A 17,487-nucleotide genomic window follows, 5' to 3' on the forward strand; every position below is an offset into this window, starting at 1 on the left:
ACACACAATGGAATCCCAGTCTCAAACCAATTAATACTAACCAATAGTACTGTACCATAACATAAATAATAATTGTTTTAATATTTTGTGCTGCACTTTGTCACTTTGGTAATGGTAATTGAAAAATGTACAATACCCTAGTTCCTAGTGGGAAGAATACCTTACAAAATTACGCTTTTCCCTCAAATCTCAACCCACTTCCCCTTTGTATTTTATTTGATAGGAAATTTAAGCTGTCTGATTTAAGCATTGAAGACATGTATCCAAGAAGAATTTCCTCAAAGGCATTTCACAACACAGACTTTGAAACAAGGACACCTGAATTGTCACCCTCAAGTAATTAGGGATCATTTTGTCAAATTTCACACTGAAATGGCACACTCAAAACTTTTCTTCACTACTCTTGCGCACCATGTAGCCCAAACCGCTCTGAAAATGAGTGTTGCTGAACAGTTCAAAGAACTTCAGCTTTCATGAGAAATCCACTCGCCTCCATTTCTTTCACTAGCTCTCCAACTTTTATTTTCAAAACTAGGTGAACATGGTGCTCATGAAAATAAGAGTCTTATAAGTGGGGTCAGAGCTAGTGTATATAAACAAGCTTCACCACATAACTCTCCCTTCCCACTTCAATCCTAATTAGCGATATTCTTCACACCCTCTCAGTCCTGGACCTCTCCCAAGTAAAGACGCTGCCAAATGTGGTGGGTTTTAGGTGGGGCAGATAAAATTGCACCATCAAACGTTTTTTCTCTAATTCTTTGTGCTGGATTTGATCCTAGCTAGAGGAAAGGTAATGCATTAACCCACTATGCTATTTAACCCCCAAGATGTCAACTTTAGTAAAAAGACTAATTGTATGAGTCACTCAGGCTAGGTCTACACTACAGCGGGGGGTTGACATAAGATACGCAACTTCAGCTACGTGAATAGCGTAGCTGAAGTTGCGTATTTTAGGTCGACTTACCTGGCTGTGAGGACGGTGGCAAGTCGACTGCTGCCGCGCCGCCGTCAACTCCGCTGCCGCCTCTTGCCGCGGTGGATTTCCGGAGTCGACGGCAGAGCGATCAGGGATCGATTTTATCGCGTCTTCACTAGATGCGATAAGTCGATCCCCAATAGATCGATTGCTACCCGCCGATCCGGCGGGTAGTGAAGACGTGCCCTCAGTTGATGAGAGAATTTAAGCAGCTTTTCTATTACAATTTCAACTCTAACCAAAAGCAATATCATCAGTTAACTATGAGGGATCTCTTTACAATTCTAAAAAATCAGGGACTTTGACTGCAGACTAATAAACCAAAGGAAGATCAAACTTTCTCTTATTCATTACTGCTCAACATGGCTTACAATGGAATTGGCTATATACTGTGTTAGCAAGTTTTGTCTTGGAGAAGTGAGCTACAGTATTTCCTGTCCATGAGTGTAGTACAGTAAACCAAGGTTTGTCTAAATCTTTCAGACACCTGAATTGTACACATTTTGTGAAGTTGATAAAAACGATATGAGAAATGGGAAAGACACGTGATTCAACAGTATATCTGAGAAGCATTTCTAAAACACGGTGGCATTAAAAGAAAACTGGGGCCCATCACATACCTAATACAATACACTCTATATAGCTTTACATCGAACTGTGTTTTACAATCAACTTAAAACAGCAAAATAAAATTGCAAGCGTTATCAAATTCCAGACTTTGGTCTTGTCTGAGAACTGTTTTCACTGGGCTTGCTGAACTATTCAGCACTGTCACTTAGGGTATGTCTTCACTACCTGCCAATCCGGCAGGTAGCAATCAATCTATCGGGGATCGATTTATAGTGTCTCGTCTAGACGCGATAAATCGATCCCCGAATGCGCTCCCTGTCAACTCCGGAACTCCACCAAAGCGAGAGGCGGAAGCGGAGTCGACGGGGGAGCCGCAGCCATCGATCGCGCAGTAAGTCAATCTAAGCTATTCACGTAGCTGAAGTTGCGTATCTTAGATCGATCCCCCCCCCAGTGTAGACCAGCCCTAAATGCTGTTTGAAGAGAGTAGTAATAAAATTGATAAAGAGCTTATTCTAATATCTGTTCAATAATGTGTTGTGAAGACAAATAGTAGCTCAATAGTACTAGTCAAAAAGCAAAACTTAGTTAAGCAAAAAGCTAAGAGTGAGAAAAGCAGCTCTCATCAACTTCCTAACTACCACTGCCAATCAAATAATATCAGTTATATCTTCCCAGCATGTGCATTAATTCTCATAACCCTTGGAATTTTATTCTGTTTTCCAGTGTAGCATTGTAAGTTTTTCAGGGGAGCGACCATGTCTACCTCTGGATTTGTACTGCACCTAACACAATAGGGTCCTGATCACACATTTGACTATTAAGTCAAAGCCAGAGAAAATGGTCACCCTTCCATTCTGTATCAGGAAGTGCTGATAAAGACAAAGGAGAGGAATAATCTGTTTTCCCTCAAACTCTGCTGTTGAATTCCTCCTCCTCAAACTTTCTATTAAGTTTAAGAAAGACAAAGGGCTGGAGAGAGAGATAAGTACAAGAAAGAGGAAAGAGACGGTGAATGATTATTACACCACTGTTAGTGTATTTTGCCTCACATATTTGGTATAGTCAGGCAGCAATGACACAACTAAAGGCCTGACCTTGACAAGTGCCAAGCATCTGCAACTGTCAGGAATTCATCCCAAGGCCTCTTGACTTTTAGTCTCTGCTCTAACTACTAGACCATGAATGATCTCTTCATTTTAAGCATATAGTCATACTCAATGGGCTAGATCTTCAGTTGGTGCAAATCAGCATAACTCCATTATCTTCAGCGGGGACCTTTTCCAAAATTTCTATTACACAGAGAAAACTGCTCACTGTCTACAGGAAAACTGGATTTCAAGATCCACATTTCTAATGAGGCCTCAACCAAGTCTCTGAATTTGCATCCATAATTTTACACAAGCAATATGGAGAGAGTCCAAATAGACAGTTTAAGGGCCTGATCCAAAACCCACTGAAGTCAATAGAAAGGCTCCAACTAACTTCCGTGGCCTTAAGATTACCTAGGAAGGTGGTGGAATCTCCTTCCTTAGAGGTTTTTAAGGTCAGGCTTGTTGAAAACCTGGCTGGGATGATTTAGTTGGGGATTGGTCCTGCTTTGAGCAGGGGGTTGGACTAGATGACCTCCAGAGGTCCCTTCCAACCCTGATATTCTATGATTCTATGATTCTAAGATCCGGCCCTAAATGCTCAAATTCCAGCTGCACCTGCAAGCACAGTAATTGACTATGCAAAATGTAGAGGCTATTGTTTTTTCAAATGTGGCTCATTGTCAGCTTTGTGACACTCTCAGGTCAATAACAGTGCTATTTATAGCTGCCTAGTTATATCTGCAAGGCTTTTTTTGGGAGAAGGGAGACAAAGTCATTTAGCATTTGTAACCAACGATATATTTCACATTTCCACACAAGATACAGCTTAACATCCCTTTGGTCTGCTTTAATATTATATAATAATTCAACTGTCCTGTGACAGATGCAAAATGTCAGAAGACCTTTCACACAACTGAGTTTGAGCTTGATGTTGTGCAGCATCTCAATGATGCATGGCAAAGAGAATGAATTTTCTGTAGTGGGTGTAGTTCTAAAGCAGCATTTACATCAAGCAGTCCAGCGAACGGCCATATTTAGTGATCATTTGGGCTGGTTATTTTTAAAAGCTATTAATTTAAAGTTGTGGTAACCTGGACCTTAATCGTTTTGCAAGTACTTAGTCACATATATTCATACATATTCTATATATTTCACACACATATACATTGGCTCTTCCTCCTCTCCCATGCTTTTCTCAAACCACCACCACCTATGGATAGATCATGGAGACCTGCGGTGTTTCCCATTCGTGTATTACCCACAAATATAGTTGGATATAGTTGAAATTTGATATAGTTGAAATGAAGCTTAAGATTGAAGAGGCAGTGCTTGATTAGATGCCAAATGGAAAACCAAGGGACAGGTCCAGGAAAAAGTCACGTTACACAGAATATTGGAGAACATGGAAAAATCAATAGAAAAGAGGGAATGTACAGACATCAAGTCTCTCATAAGACCATAAGAATGGCCATACTGGGTCAGGCCAAAGGTCCATCTAGCCCAGTATCCTGTCTTCCGATATGCCAGGTGCCCCAGAGGGAATGAACAGAACAGGTAATTATCAAGTGATCCATCCCCTGTTGCCTATTCCCAGCTTCTGGCAAACAGAGGCTAGGGACACCATCTCTTCCCCTCCTGGCTTATGGCCATTGATGGACCTATTCTCCATGAATTTATCTAGTTTCTTTTTAGCCCTGTTATAGACTCTCTCTGAAGATCCCATAGTAAATATTCTGGGGATAATTTAAGATCCTAGAAGTAAAGATTGCTTGATTACATCTTTCTATTGCTATGGCATTTTGAAGAAGCTGAGATTCTGAAATCTAAAATCCCCCACTACCGATGACTGTCATTGTAATACTAGTCTCACAGAGAGTATGTCTAGACAGCAATCATTTAGTGTAACTGCAGTTCAAGTCAACGTGCCTGAGCTAGCTTGAATCTAGCTAGCTCAGATCCCAGAACAGTGAAGCCACAGCAGCTTTAGCACAGGCTGGCCCTGTGAATAGTTACGCACAGTTCCGAGAGGGTTTATGCAGCTCATGCTGGCTTCACTGCTCTGAGACCCAAGCTAGTTAGATTAACTCACCCACAGTGATTGAAGTCTAGACATAACCAGTGAGCGAGAGAGAATGCTGCAAGCAGCTAATTGAAGTACTTTGGATAGACATATTTTAAATAAATCAAAATAAATCATAAAAATAAAACTAATAGTTGGGCAGAGTTATGGCAGGTTGACTTCCTCCCAGGGCATACCTCTTTTTGAGGCCTGGTCTACACTACACAATTAGGTCAATGTAAGCTGCCTTGCATTGACCTAGCTGTGGAAGTGTCTTCACTTAAATTTGGCTCCCGCCAACGTAAGTGCCTCTCTGTGCTTATATAGTAATACCACCTCCCTGAGCAGTGTAGAGTCACGGTCAATGTAATTAGGTCAACGAAGTGTCAGTGTAAACACTGTATTGCTTATTTCAACCAGAGTGGGGTTTGTATGCCCCATCACGCTGCCTGAGAAAGGATTAATGTTTTGATGTCAATGGTAATGGAGCATGGTCTAAACATAAGATTGTCTGGGTACATTTGTAACATTGAGATTTGAATTTAGAGAGATTCCTCCTGAAGATAAATATATATTTATTCCTCATGACACTAAGAGTATTATATGTACTACACATTATAATTACTTGCTCTAGTTATACCTTGCTAACGCTCAGGTTTGAAAATGGAAAATGAAGTCTATCGGAAACACAAGAGAACATTAAACCCATCTGTTGTACAAAGATTTGAACTCTAAAGTTGTCAGCTACTGAAAATTGATTGCAACTGAAATTATTGACTTTGTTATTGATCTGTTGATTGGCTTTGGATGGAACTAAGGCTTAATATTGATTGTGGTTGATGAACTGAAAATATAAAGAAAGTAGAAATGAAAATATTAATCACATGATAAAATATTATTTTAGAGTAGTGCATCTGATTGTGAACCTCTGTTAATCACTGCATTGTCCTACTGCTGCCAACAAGACCCCGAATGAAAAGCATTGTAGGAGTTCATTTCCTGACCTCTTTTGACCATGGTACTATTGTCGGATGCAGCCCCTAAGTTTGAGATTTAAGAGAAGGATACTGCAAACACAAATTAATGAAATTAAGTATTTTTAATTAAGCTACAGCCATACTCAAAGCAACCAAAATTAAGTGGAAGATAATATACATCCGCGTTTTAAATTGTGCCTAACTTCTACTGGAGTCAAAAGCAAGGACAAAGTGCAAAAAAGCTATTTCTTTTGATGAATTGCCTGATTAGATTCTGATTCACTTTTATTATACCTTGTAACATTTAACATGGAATGACACTAGAAACATTAAAATTGCTATAAATCTTGCATATAAAAGCATGAAATCTTGCTGCACTGTTACACAGTTATGTGAATTCTCACTGTACTGAAAGTTCTGCTTCATTTCTGTTAGTTAATTACATTTGAGAACTGTGTAACTGATTTTCCGTCATTTGCCTGACCATATGATACCTAATATGCTCCAACATCCTGGAGTTACCTGATCATTTCCCTAGAAGTGAATATGGACTATTCTTTCTTGGAACTGGCATATTTCATTTTAGGGGCCAAATTCTGGTCTTATTCATCGTTTATAGGGCCAGAAGGGACCACTGTGATTATCTAGTCTGACCATTTCTAAAACCAACCTCCTGTATAGCATAGGCCATAGGGCTTCCCTGAGCATATCTTGAAGGCAGTGTGAGATTTGACTTCAAAAGGACCAGGATTTGAACCTAAGTGGGTAGTCTTTGGCCCATATCCTGCCATCAGTTTTTGAGGAAGGCTTTCTATAATTTCATAGGGCATTCAGGGCATAAAAAGGTTATGATATGACTGTCTGGAAATACCCCATTTTTATTCTTACAGTATCTTTGCAGACAGAAATGGAATTATGTACATTCAAAAGCACCTAAATGATTTAGGATCCTAAATCCTCCTTTCAAAAGTAACTCAGACACTTAGGAGCACAAGTCACATTGATTTTTTCAATGAGATTTAGGCTGCTAAGTCACTTTTGAAAATTTTACTGGTAGTTCTTTTATTCAAGACCATAATACGTTTAATGGAGGAGTGAGGTATGTGATACAGTGATGACGAATGTGAATTGTTAGTGGCAAATCACTGTCTAAAAAATATGATCATTTAGACAAGATCCATCATTACAACTAAGTGATGGTGATCATGTCAGAAGAAGAAATTGAACTGGTCTCATAAAACAAAATGCGTCAACATGTTCCTTGTCAGATGCACATTTTAGTATCTTACATCACCGAAACAAAATATGAGCTGCATATTCAAAAAAAATGTTTAATTGTTTATGGGTGGGATTTTCATACACTCCTGCGTAATTTAGGAACACAAGGCCCGCTGAATGGGCAGCTTGTGCTCCTAAATTCCTTAGTCACTTTCGAAAATCCCACCCTACTGCCATAACATTTAGAGACAAGTTCTAACCATAGCAGATTTGCTTGAGATTCATGGTAATGGCAATCCCGTGTCTGAGATTAATCCCTGAAGATTCAGAACTATGTACAGATTAAACAAGAAGTGGTTACACTACTCTGTAATTTATATTTGTTGATTTTATTATGCATCTTTTTTAAAAGCTACCTAAGATCAATCAAATGAAGAAAAAAAAAGAAAAGCATAGCAGAAAAGCCTGTAATTTAAGAATTATTAGGCTGGCATGTATGTGGAAGCTATGTCATAATTTATATCTTCCTTGTACTTTTGAAGAAATTAATCTAATGTGGGGGGTCTCTAAAAATAGATTACAACAATTGTTTTCAGTTTAAAATCCATCAAATCCTTCTCTCTAGTTGATAAGATTCAGTGGTGGGACCAAAATCCGCAGGCAATATAGCATATGGGTCTAATTTTAAAAGGTGCAAATCTTTGGTTTATATTGGGAAAGAACACAAGATGTAGCAATCTTATACTTCATTAGAGGTTGTTTTAGAACAGAGAATTGACAACCACAATTCAGAATTATCCTTGGTTGTATCTACTATATACTGTTATATACAATAACCCTACCTGAATATACTCTGATATACACCTCTACCTCGATATAACGCTGTCCTCGGGAGCCAAAAAATCTGACCGCGTTATAGGTGAAACCGCGTTATATTGAACTTGCTTTGATCCACCGGAGTGCGCAGCCCCACCCCCCCCGGAGCACTGCTTTACCACGTTATATCAGAATTCTTGTTATATCGGGTCACGTTATATCGAGGTAGCGGTGTACAACAAATGTCCCCGTTTACTTTCTTCCCTGATATTAAAGTTTAAAGGAAATTGTGAAGATGCATTTTTATTTAATTATGTTAAAATGCACCTTGATCCAGAGAGTCTATGTAAACTCTGATGCGCCATCTATGCCCCATTTAAATCTTGTATTAAAGACCTGAGTGTAACTTAAGTAAACCACGGGGCTTTCTGCCAGCCTCGGTGAAAGCCTGCTTCTGGCTTCCATTGAAGTCAATGGGAATTGTGCCATGGATATCTATGGAAGCAGAATTGGGGTCATGATTTGAAGAGCATTATTTTAATTATAAATAAGATATGTCTCATGTTTTTTCAATAAAACAAAACAACTTCCTCAGTGACCACTGCAGCTGCATGTATATTAGTTATGAACATAGTCCTCCAGAAAATGTTCTGAACAAAGTTATTTAGGTTGAGATTTTCAGAGGAGTCTAAGGGCATTAAGACCCAAATCCCTTGGCTCTAGACAAGATTTAACCACAATCTGTTCAACAGTCCAAACACTGAGTGATGAAAGCCCTTCACAAGTTACCAGCGCTAGGTGAAATTTGAGATTCTGTGCATCGGGCTCCTGTAGTGGATTTGGCAGGGGTGACATGAGTGTCACTTTTAAAGAGGAAAACCAAAATCAGACTGTTTTTGGATGCTCTGGCAACTTTGGATGGTTAGTTGGTTCAGCTAATGAACCCCACCGATTCTGGTGAGGAAGGGAATGAGGCTTCAGCAACATTTTACAGACGATCACAGCTGACGTCCAGATCACAATGTGCCACAGTAAAACACATGGGGGAGGGGGAGTGCTCAGGGGTAGGAAAACTCCCCTGGTGATTTTCTCCACATCATTCAGTCTACTTGGCAGGGTGTAGTGGGGGACAGGTTTGGCCCCACCCCTTTTTATGGGCCCGGCAAGGGGACAGCCCTCTGGTGCGCTAATAAGTGTAACATTTTTGATGGCTTTAGAATAATTGTTGCTAAACATTAAATGGAAGTGTGTTTTTTCATTTGTCCCTAGGCACGGTGGGATGGTTTGACAGGGCGCATTACCTTCAACAAAACAGATGGCTTAAGAAAGGATTTTGATTTGGACATTATTAGTCTCAAGGAGGAAGGAACAGAAAAGGTAACTAACTGTGTTCAAACTGTGAGCCACACAGTACAGTCAGTGGGACTGTGCTTACTGAAAGGCGGACCTCATAAACCATGAGGATGAAAACCTAATTTGACAGTGATATCTTGAAGCCCATTCCTCTTGACCTACATTTCCTATGGTTGAAAAAAGCTCGTCCTAGTTTTTACATTGTTTGGGTTAAAGTTGCAACACAGATTGGGAGAGAGCAAAGGAGCAAGAGGGGGCGAGGAAGCTGCCCTGCAGAAGATTAAAGCCTGGAGCAGGCTAGCTAAATGAGCCAACAGGAGACACCTGGTAGCTGATTCTTTATAAAGGAGCTAAGTAGCTCTTATGGGGAAGAGGAGGAAGACTGACTCTGAGAGGCTGCTGGGGAGTCAGCTTTGGGCAGAGCAGCTACAAACTAGACCTGGAGTGAGTTGCCTCATAAGAACTGATCAGACAGACTTTGTGAAGGAACCACTTTTTTCCCCCTCACCCAGGCTCTGAGGTAAGAGCCATGCCCTGAGACAGAATTTTGGGACTCTGTGAGTAATTGGGGAATTTCCCTTTTAAGTTTATTTGGCACCCCTCCCTCCAGAAAGGAGCCCAAATGAGCCGTGTGTTGATGAAACAATCTTTCATTAATGTTTCTTGCACTCTTATGAAAGGAAACCACCTCCCCAGATCCTTGTGGGAGGAAAGATGGTAGGGCTAGGGGAAAGAGACAGTCCATCCCTCCCTCACCCTCCTACATTTAGTGTCTGAATAGGGACTTGATCTCCCCTCTCCCAAGAGAAGCCAGAAAGGAAATATTACAATTAATAATATAGCAGCAAGAGATAGAGAAGGAGTGAAATCATCAGTTCTAGGAGGCCTTACAACCCCCCATCCCCCATCAGTGCATGGAGAAGGGCCAGCTGGCCAAACAGGAATAGAATTGATAGTTCCAAGCCAAGGTGGCCAGGCTGTTCATGCAAGGTTCACTGAGCACTCCCATGAGGGTGCTCTTTGCTGAGTCTCTCCCAGGGCCCACCCTAACCAAACTGACTAACTCCACCTCAAAATCTTCCTGACAACATTTGAGTGGGTGGCCACCACTGGCTATGAGAGGAGCTCCTGGGCCACCCAGATTGCCCCTTATCTAACCAGGTGAGCCCAGACTGCTTACAGGGCCCTATGTGCAGATAAAGCCCAGTCCTACTCTACCCTGAAGCCTGCCATATTGGATTGGTTTGGACTCTCACCAGTGGTCTATCATAGGAAGTTTCAAGAGGAAACATTTCCAAAAGGAGGCAGCCCACGGGCCATCACCCAACAGCTCTGAGATTTGGCTGGCTGACACCAGAAACCAAGACCATGGGCAACGTCATATATAGCATTGTTTTGGAACAGTACTTACAAATTCTCCCAGTAGCAGTAAAAGCCTGGGTCCATTGGTTCCACCCAGCAACCATTGCAGAGGCCGTGGAGATGACAGAAAGCTTTTTGGAGGCAGAGGCCCCAGGCCTTGGGAGCACCACCCCTTTCTGCTTCCCCACGGTAACTCAAGAGTAATTGGAGATGCACTAGGTTTCAGCACCCCTGGAACATGGAGGTGCCCACACTACTTGGCCCCCTTGATGGACAGAGCCCCTACCTTCCTGGGGATCTCAAGTGGGTGGTGCTCCAGGCGCCAGAGTGGACTTCATCTACCTTTCAAGAGGGTGTGATCATATGTTATCAGTGTGGGCAGTTGAGACACATGCAGTGAGAGTGCCCCCTCCTGGAGTGTGATTATTTAGGGTGTCACTTTGGCCAACAGGGCAAGACCTCATACCTGACAAAGAGGGATGCCAAAAGACCCTTCTTGGTTCCCATCAAGTTAGACCACACCTCATAGATGGGCTGATGGACTCTGGCTTTGGGCAAATGCTCCTGCACCAAGATTTGTTCCTGCCCAAAGCCTTCTAATCCAACCGAACTGTCCAAATCTTCTACATACATGGGAAAGATGCACTTATCCGACTGTCCCTATTATCTTACAAGTAGCTGACAACATAGGGTGTCTCCAGGTGGATGTAGTGGAGCACCATCCTTGGCCTGTAATCCTGGGTCACGATTAGCATACACCTCCCCATGCTCCTGAATAGAAACTCAATGCCCCTTACCCCAGGCAACTCTCAAGGGCCCAGTAAGACTTAGGCCTGTGCTGGGGCTGTACCCCTGGGGCCTGGAGAGAGTCTATCCCGAGAAGAGGACCCCCGGAACAGACCTCCCAATAGACCCCCATCACACTCCGCCCCAAAGCGAGTCAGAGACCCTTAGACTAGATGACACCTTTGACTTCATCACTGCTCAGGATGAAGTTCAGACCCTCCAAGAATGTTTCAACTAGGTAGCTGTGATCAATGGGGAAGCCACCTAAGAACACTATTATCCAACAGTTTCCCCATTTCATGTTACATAATGAAATTCTGGACTGGGTGAAGAAACAACCTCACAGGTCCAACTCCTGGTTCTCAAACCAGCTCATCAAGAACTGTTGAGACTAGCACGCTCTGTCCTGATGACTGGACATCTGGATAAGGCAAAGACATTTGGAAAACTACTGGCCCAATTCTTTTGGCTGAGTATATTTTAGGAAGTAGTGGATTTTTATTGTCCTGCCCGGATTGACAGAAGGTAGCCCCTACGGAACGAGGCCAGGCACCCTTAATATCCCTCCTTCTTGTAACAGGATAAGGTAGGGATTGACATCGTAGGCCGCCTTGAGAAAAGTGCCTGGGGTCACATTTATTTCATACTCATCAGCTATGGCACAAAGTAACCAGAAGCTGCTCTCTTGCAGAACCCTATCACTTCCACCCTCATGCAGGAGCTACTGCAAATCTTTTCCAGGGTAGGCCTTCCTTCAGAAATTATCAAGGGGACTTGTTTCCCTTAAAGATTTGACTCTGGATCTTGGTCCTACCATCCTCAGACCAATGGCCTTGAATGGTTTAATCAGACTCTTAAGTTGATGCTAAGAAAGTTCGTTGGGACAGAAACCAGAGACAGGGATCAATTGCTGCTGTACCTTTTATTTGTGGCACACAGGAGTTCCACAGGCATCTACTGGCTTTTCCTCTTTTGAAATTCTCAATGGAAGACAACCCCGGGGTATCTTAGATCTGGTCGAGGAGTCATGGGAAACCCAGCCTACCCATTTATGTCCTCCACTATGTCCTACAAATGAAAGAGAGGCTGGAGTGCCTTGGTCATTTTGCCAGGGCCAACCTATTCCAGGCCCAATAGAGCCAGGCCTGGCAGTATAATAAGGAAGCTAGGATGAGGGTATTCCAGCCTGGCAACCAAGTCATTCTATTTCTCCCCAGCTCAGAGAGCAAACTCCTAGCCAAATTTCTGGTCCCCTATGAGGTACTCTATGTGTTGGCCCAGCTGATTACAAGGTTTACTACCCAGACTGACAAAGGCCACAGGAGATCTACCATCTGCTGTGACCTTGGAGGGTGCAAAATATCTCTTCATCCATCCAGAAAGAGATGAGGAGTTAGGACCCCAGCTCCCAGAACTAGTTGCAGTAGGGGTCAAAGGGATCCAACTTGGTAATGGGTTGTCCACTGACCAGAGAGGTCAATTAGAGACCTGGTGTGGGCATACTAGGACGTACTTTACCCATTGCCAAGACAAACCTTGCTGGTCAACCACTACATTCAGATAAAACCCAGTTGAAGCCTGAAGCAGGCTTGCTAAATTTACCTGTCCTGAAAGGATTAAAATCCCATTTAATACAGGAGGTCCAGGAGATGTTAAAGCTAGGCATAATTAAAACATCAAAGTCCCTGGTGTAATCCAATGTGATCCTTGTCCCTAAAGCAGATGGGACCGTTCGATTCTGCATAGACTTCCACCAGATAAACATGATCCCTGACTTCAATGTACTGTATACCTTATCCCCCGAATTTGTGATGTGCTCAATGGGCTCAGCAAAGCCTGATACATTTCTACATTAGATTTCACTAATGGTTTTTGACAGATCCTGCTCTCCCCCAGTTTCCATGCCACGACTGCCTTCTTGACCAGTGTGGGACTGTTTCAGTTCATTAATACTGCCTTCAGGTTACACAGTGCCCTGGCCACTTTCAAACACTAATGGACAAGGTGTTATGGCCACATTAGCTCTATGCAGCAGCTTACCTGGATGATGTGGTAGTCTATAGTCGGAACTGGCCAACTCACCTCAGAGACTTAGCTGCCATCCTTCAGACCCTACAGCAGGGGTCAGCAACCTTCAGCACATGGCCCATCAGGGTAATCTGCTGGCGGGCCAAGAGACATTTTGTTTATGTTGATTGTCCACAGGCACAGCCCCCCGCAGCTCCCAGTGGCCGCGGTTCACCGTTCCCGGCCAATGGGAGCTGCGGGAAGCAGCACGGGCTGCAGGGATGTGCTGGCTGCCGCTTCCCGCAGCCCCCCATTGGCCGGGAACAGTGAACCGTGGCCACTGGGAGCCGCAGGGGGCCGTATCTGTGGAAGGTCAACGTAAACAAAATGTCTCGTGGCCTGCCAGCGGATTACCCTGACGGGCCGCATGCCGAAGGTTGCCAACCCCTGCTCTACGGGATGCCAATTTAACTGTAAACCCAAAGAAATACACTTAAGGGAAGCAGGAGACCACCTACTTAGAGTGTCTAGCACAGCGGTTCTCAAACTGGGGGTCGGGACCCCTCACGGGATCGCGAGGTTATTACATGGGGGGTGACGAGCTGTCAGCCTCCACCCCAAACTCCACTTTGCCTCCAGCATTTATAATGGTGTTAAATATATTTAAAAAAATTATAAGGGGGTGGGGGGTCACACTCAAAGGCTTGCTATGTGAAAGCGGTCACCAGTACAAAAGTTTGAGAACCACTGATCTAGCAGGAAACGGTAAAGTACAACCCTTGGTCGACAAAGTGGAAGCCCTAGCCAACACACCCATTCGAAGAATAAAACAAACAAGTTTGGGCATTCCTTCGGCTGGCAGAGTATTATAGGTGATTTGTGCCCAGTTTTCCTCACTAGCAGCTCCCCTCAATGATCTCATTAAAAAATAGCTTCTCGGCAGGTCACTTGGTCCCCCCAGAGTGACTGAGATTCAGAGAAATTAAAGAGATTCTCTGTAACAAACCTGTAGTGTGTAGCCTTGATTTTTCAAAAGATTTTATTTTATACACGGGTGCTTCATACTGGGCCCTGGGAGTAGTACTGCCCCAGAAGTTCCATGGCCAGGAACACCCTATTCTGTATATGAGCAGGAAACTCCTGGACTATGAAATGTGGTATTCGATCCTCGAAGGAATGCCTAGCAATACACTGGGTGGAGAAAGTCCTGCTCTATCATCTGTTTGGGATCCACCTTCTTCTCATCACTGACCACACAGGACTCCAATGGCTCCAGACAATGCTCAGGTCACCGTTGATACCTCACCTTACAGCCCTTTCATTTTCGTATAGACCATCATGCCGACAAGAACCACCAGAATGTGCACGAAGATGGAAAGCCACACAGTGAGTGTCCCGACAGACCCACTCAAAGGCAGAGAGCCAAGGAGTGAGGGAGCTGTCCTGCAAGAGACGAAGTCTGGAGCAGGCTTGCTAAATGAGCTAACCAGAGACACCGGCGCAGGGAAGAAATCTCAAGCAGCTGATTCCTTATAAGAGAGCTGAAGCAGTTTGTGGGGTGAGGGTGGAGGATGGGACAAAGACTGACTCTGAGAAGCTGCAAGGGAGTCAGCTTTGGGCACCACAGCTAGCTGCAGGGTGAGTCACCTCATAAGAAATTATAAGAGATACTCTGCAAAGGAACCCCTTTTTTTCCCCACCCACCCAGGCTCTGAAGTAAGAGCCATGCCTTGGGACACATTTTGGGGCTCTGAGAGTGATTGGAAAAGCTGTCTTTTAAGTTAGTTTGGGATGCCCTCCCACCAGGGGCGGTTCTATTTATTTTGCCGCTCCTAGCACGGCAGTCAGGCGGCCTTCGGCGACATGCCTGCGGGAGGTCCACTGGTCCCGCGTCTTTGGCGTACCCGCCGCCGAATTGCTGCCGAAACTGCGGGACCGGTGGACCTCCCGCAGCCACGCCGCCAAAGGCAGCCTGACTGCCGCCCTCATGGCGACTGGCGCGCCGCCCCCCCACGGCTTGCCGCCCCAGGCACGCGCTTGGTGCGCTGGTGCCTGGAGCCGCCCCGCCTCCCACTCAGAAAGCCCAAAAGGCTGTGTTTAATGAGACAAACTTCTATTAAAGTTTCTTGGGTTCTTGTTAAAGAAAACTCACCTCCCTAGATCCTTCCAGGAGGGCAGCAGGTGTTGGGGTCGGACGGGAAGGAGACAGGTCACCCTTCCCTCACTCTCCTACACAGATACTGAGAAAAGATTTTTGACTTTTGCAATTCATATTATCTTACATATCTAGGTACTGAATAGGAATCTGGAAATGGCAGTCATTATCTTAAATGAAAATATATTTTCTTTTGCTCCTCCCATGAGGTTTTGCTCCTCCCAGGCCTCACTGTGTCAACTCACATCCTGTAAATATAAGTTTAAATGTCAACTCAATCTTAATTTTTATAACTCCCCACAAAATTAATGGCACTAGTTGAACGAACTTTTATGTAGGTACCATCAGACAATAAATCGGTGTGCCTTGTAAAGAATAGCATCTGTATTTTAAAGAAAGTGATTTTTTTTTAACGTCCAGAGGTTTAGCCAAGTTATATATCTATTATGCAATTTTTAATGAGTGTGTAAGGAGGTGGTGGTGGGGTTTAAGGAACTTAAGTAATATTCTCAAAATGTGCTGAAATACTAAAAATTGTTTAATTATTGAAGATGAGCCAATCAATTATGTTTTCACGCCCATCCCTAATTACTCATAATTGCATTAAAATGGTTATGCTACTGAGGAAAAATGAAATTAGTTGTGGTCTACTCTGTTGAGATTAAACAGTGTTCTTTGGGATAAGCTTCTGAATTTGGTATTATACTCAAGCAAAGGTCAAGCAAACTCACAATCCATCAGGACATGCTTTAGAGTCTTGTAAATTGCAAAGCTATACTTCAGAAATAATCCATGTGAAAAGGTCTTGTCTCCCTTATATTGTCGTTTACCAGTTGTCCTGAGGATGCAGATTGGACACCTATCTGGACCTTCTTTTTGTTAAATAAAACAAGAGCAAATAATTCACATTTGTAGGCTAGCAGATTGGAAAGATACTAAAGAACCTACCTCTCTTTCCTTATTTAATACACGGGGTAAGAAAAAGCACCTAATCCCAGAAGATTCCATTTAGGCTCCGATCTATAACAACAGGGGCAAAGCTACTGCTGCAATCTCAAGCGTCATATTGTCAGCTAGATCTAATTACTACTGGCAAAAATGAAGGATGCAGAAATCTCTGAATTTATTGGAACCAGCACAGTTCTGCTGTGTGGTGTAGAGGGTAGGATACCAAACACCCACTCAGGGGCTTCATGCACCCTGTTCACCAAGGAACTGTGCTCCACAGGGCTCCCTGTGCTCCAGCTAGAGAGGAAAGGGCTCATGGTGGGAGGGAAAGGGGGGAGACCGGAGGTGTCAATTATGAAAAAGTTAGAGTTCTTGATTTACAGAGTTCAGTGCTTAATGTCAACTAAAAACAACTTTGTTTCTCCTCCCACTTAAAACATTTGGCTCAGTGGATTTCCATTTTGATTCTGAATAATCATCTATGAGTTAATTGAGACATAACTACTAGCACCCAGCTCTCTAGACTGGTTTCACTTTTCATCTTTAATGAAGCACTCTGTTTATTTTTCTCTTTACCAAGGCTGCTGGCGAGGTTTCTAAGCATTTATATAAAGTGTGGAAGAAGGTTTGTACACAGACAGGTGATGCAAGAAACCTTCAGGTTGGGTCTTAAAACTCATCCTTTGGGTTTTGACAAATGGATCTCAGATTGCAGTTTAGAGACAATATTCTATCTCAGAGTGTGCTTTTCTGTGATAGAATGAATTCCATTCCTACTCACGATATGTACTCTAGTACTTACAAATTGTAAAGAGGCCTCAGATGGATTAAATATTTTTCCCTAATAATATTTTTTTTTAATTCTCAAGGGTTGGCCCTCTTCCTCCTTTGAATGATGGCATTAAAAAGCAGACACCTTCACAGCTGTTCCCCTACCTCACTCATTAAAGTGGGGTTTCAAGTATCAGTGCCTTTAACAGCATTAATGGTGGGTGCTGTGCTAAGTGTGTTGCTTATTGACACTCCCACAAAGTGTGTGCCATGAATGACTTTTCTAGTATCGTTGACTTAAGTTTTCACTACCACATTAGCTCCTGGCATACAGTACGATTAATGGGCAATTCAGACATTCAATAACACATGTAAACTGGAAGCAGGCTTGT

General features: G+C 43.2%; 1 protein-coding gene across 1 annotated transcript in view; it reads left to right on the forward strand.

Annotated features, from left to right (window-relative positions):
* Positions 1–17,487, forward strand: part of LOC113406402 (glutamate receptor ionotropic, kainate 1) — a 214,823-nt gene that overhangs the window by 147,467 nt on the left and 49,869 nt on the right. Inside the window, exon 8 of the mRNA XM_026651092.1 lies at positions 8,983–9,090. Coding sequence (XP_026506877.1) covers positions 8,983–9,090 — 108 coding nt within the window. The remainder of the gene's footprint in view (positions 1–8,982; positions 9,091–17,487) is intronic.

Source organism: Terrapene carolina, unplaced genomic scaffold (genome assembly GCF_002925995.2).
Source record: "Terrapene carolina triunguis isolate 2854851 unplaced genomic scaffold, T_m_triunguis-2.0 Scaffold30, whole genome shotgun sequence".
Classification (NCBI taxonomy): domain Eukaryota; kingdom Metazoa; phylum Chordata; order Testudines; family Emydidae; genus Terrapene; species Terrapene triunguis.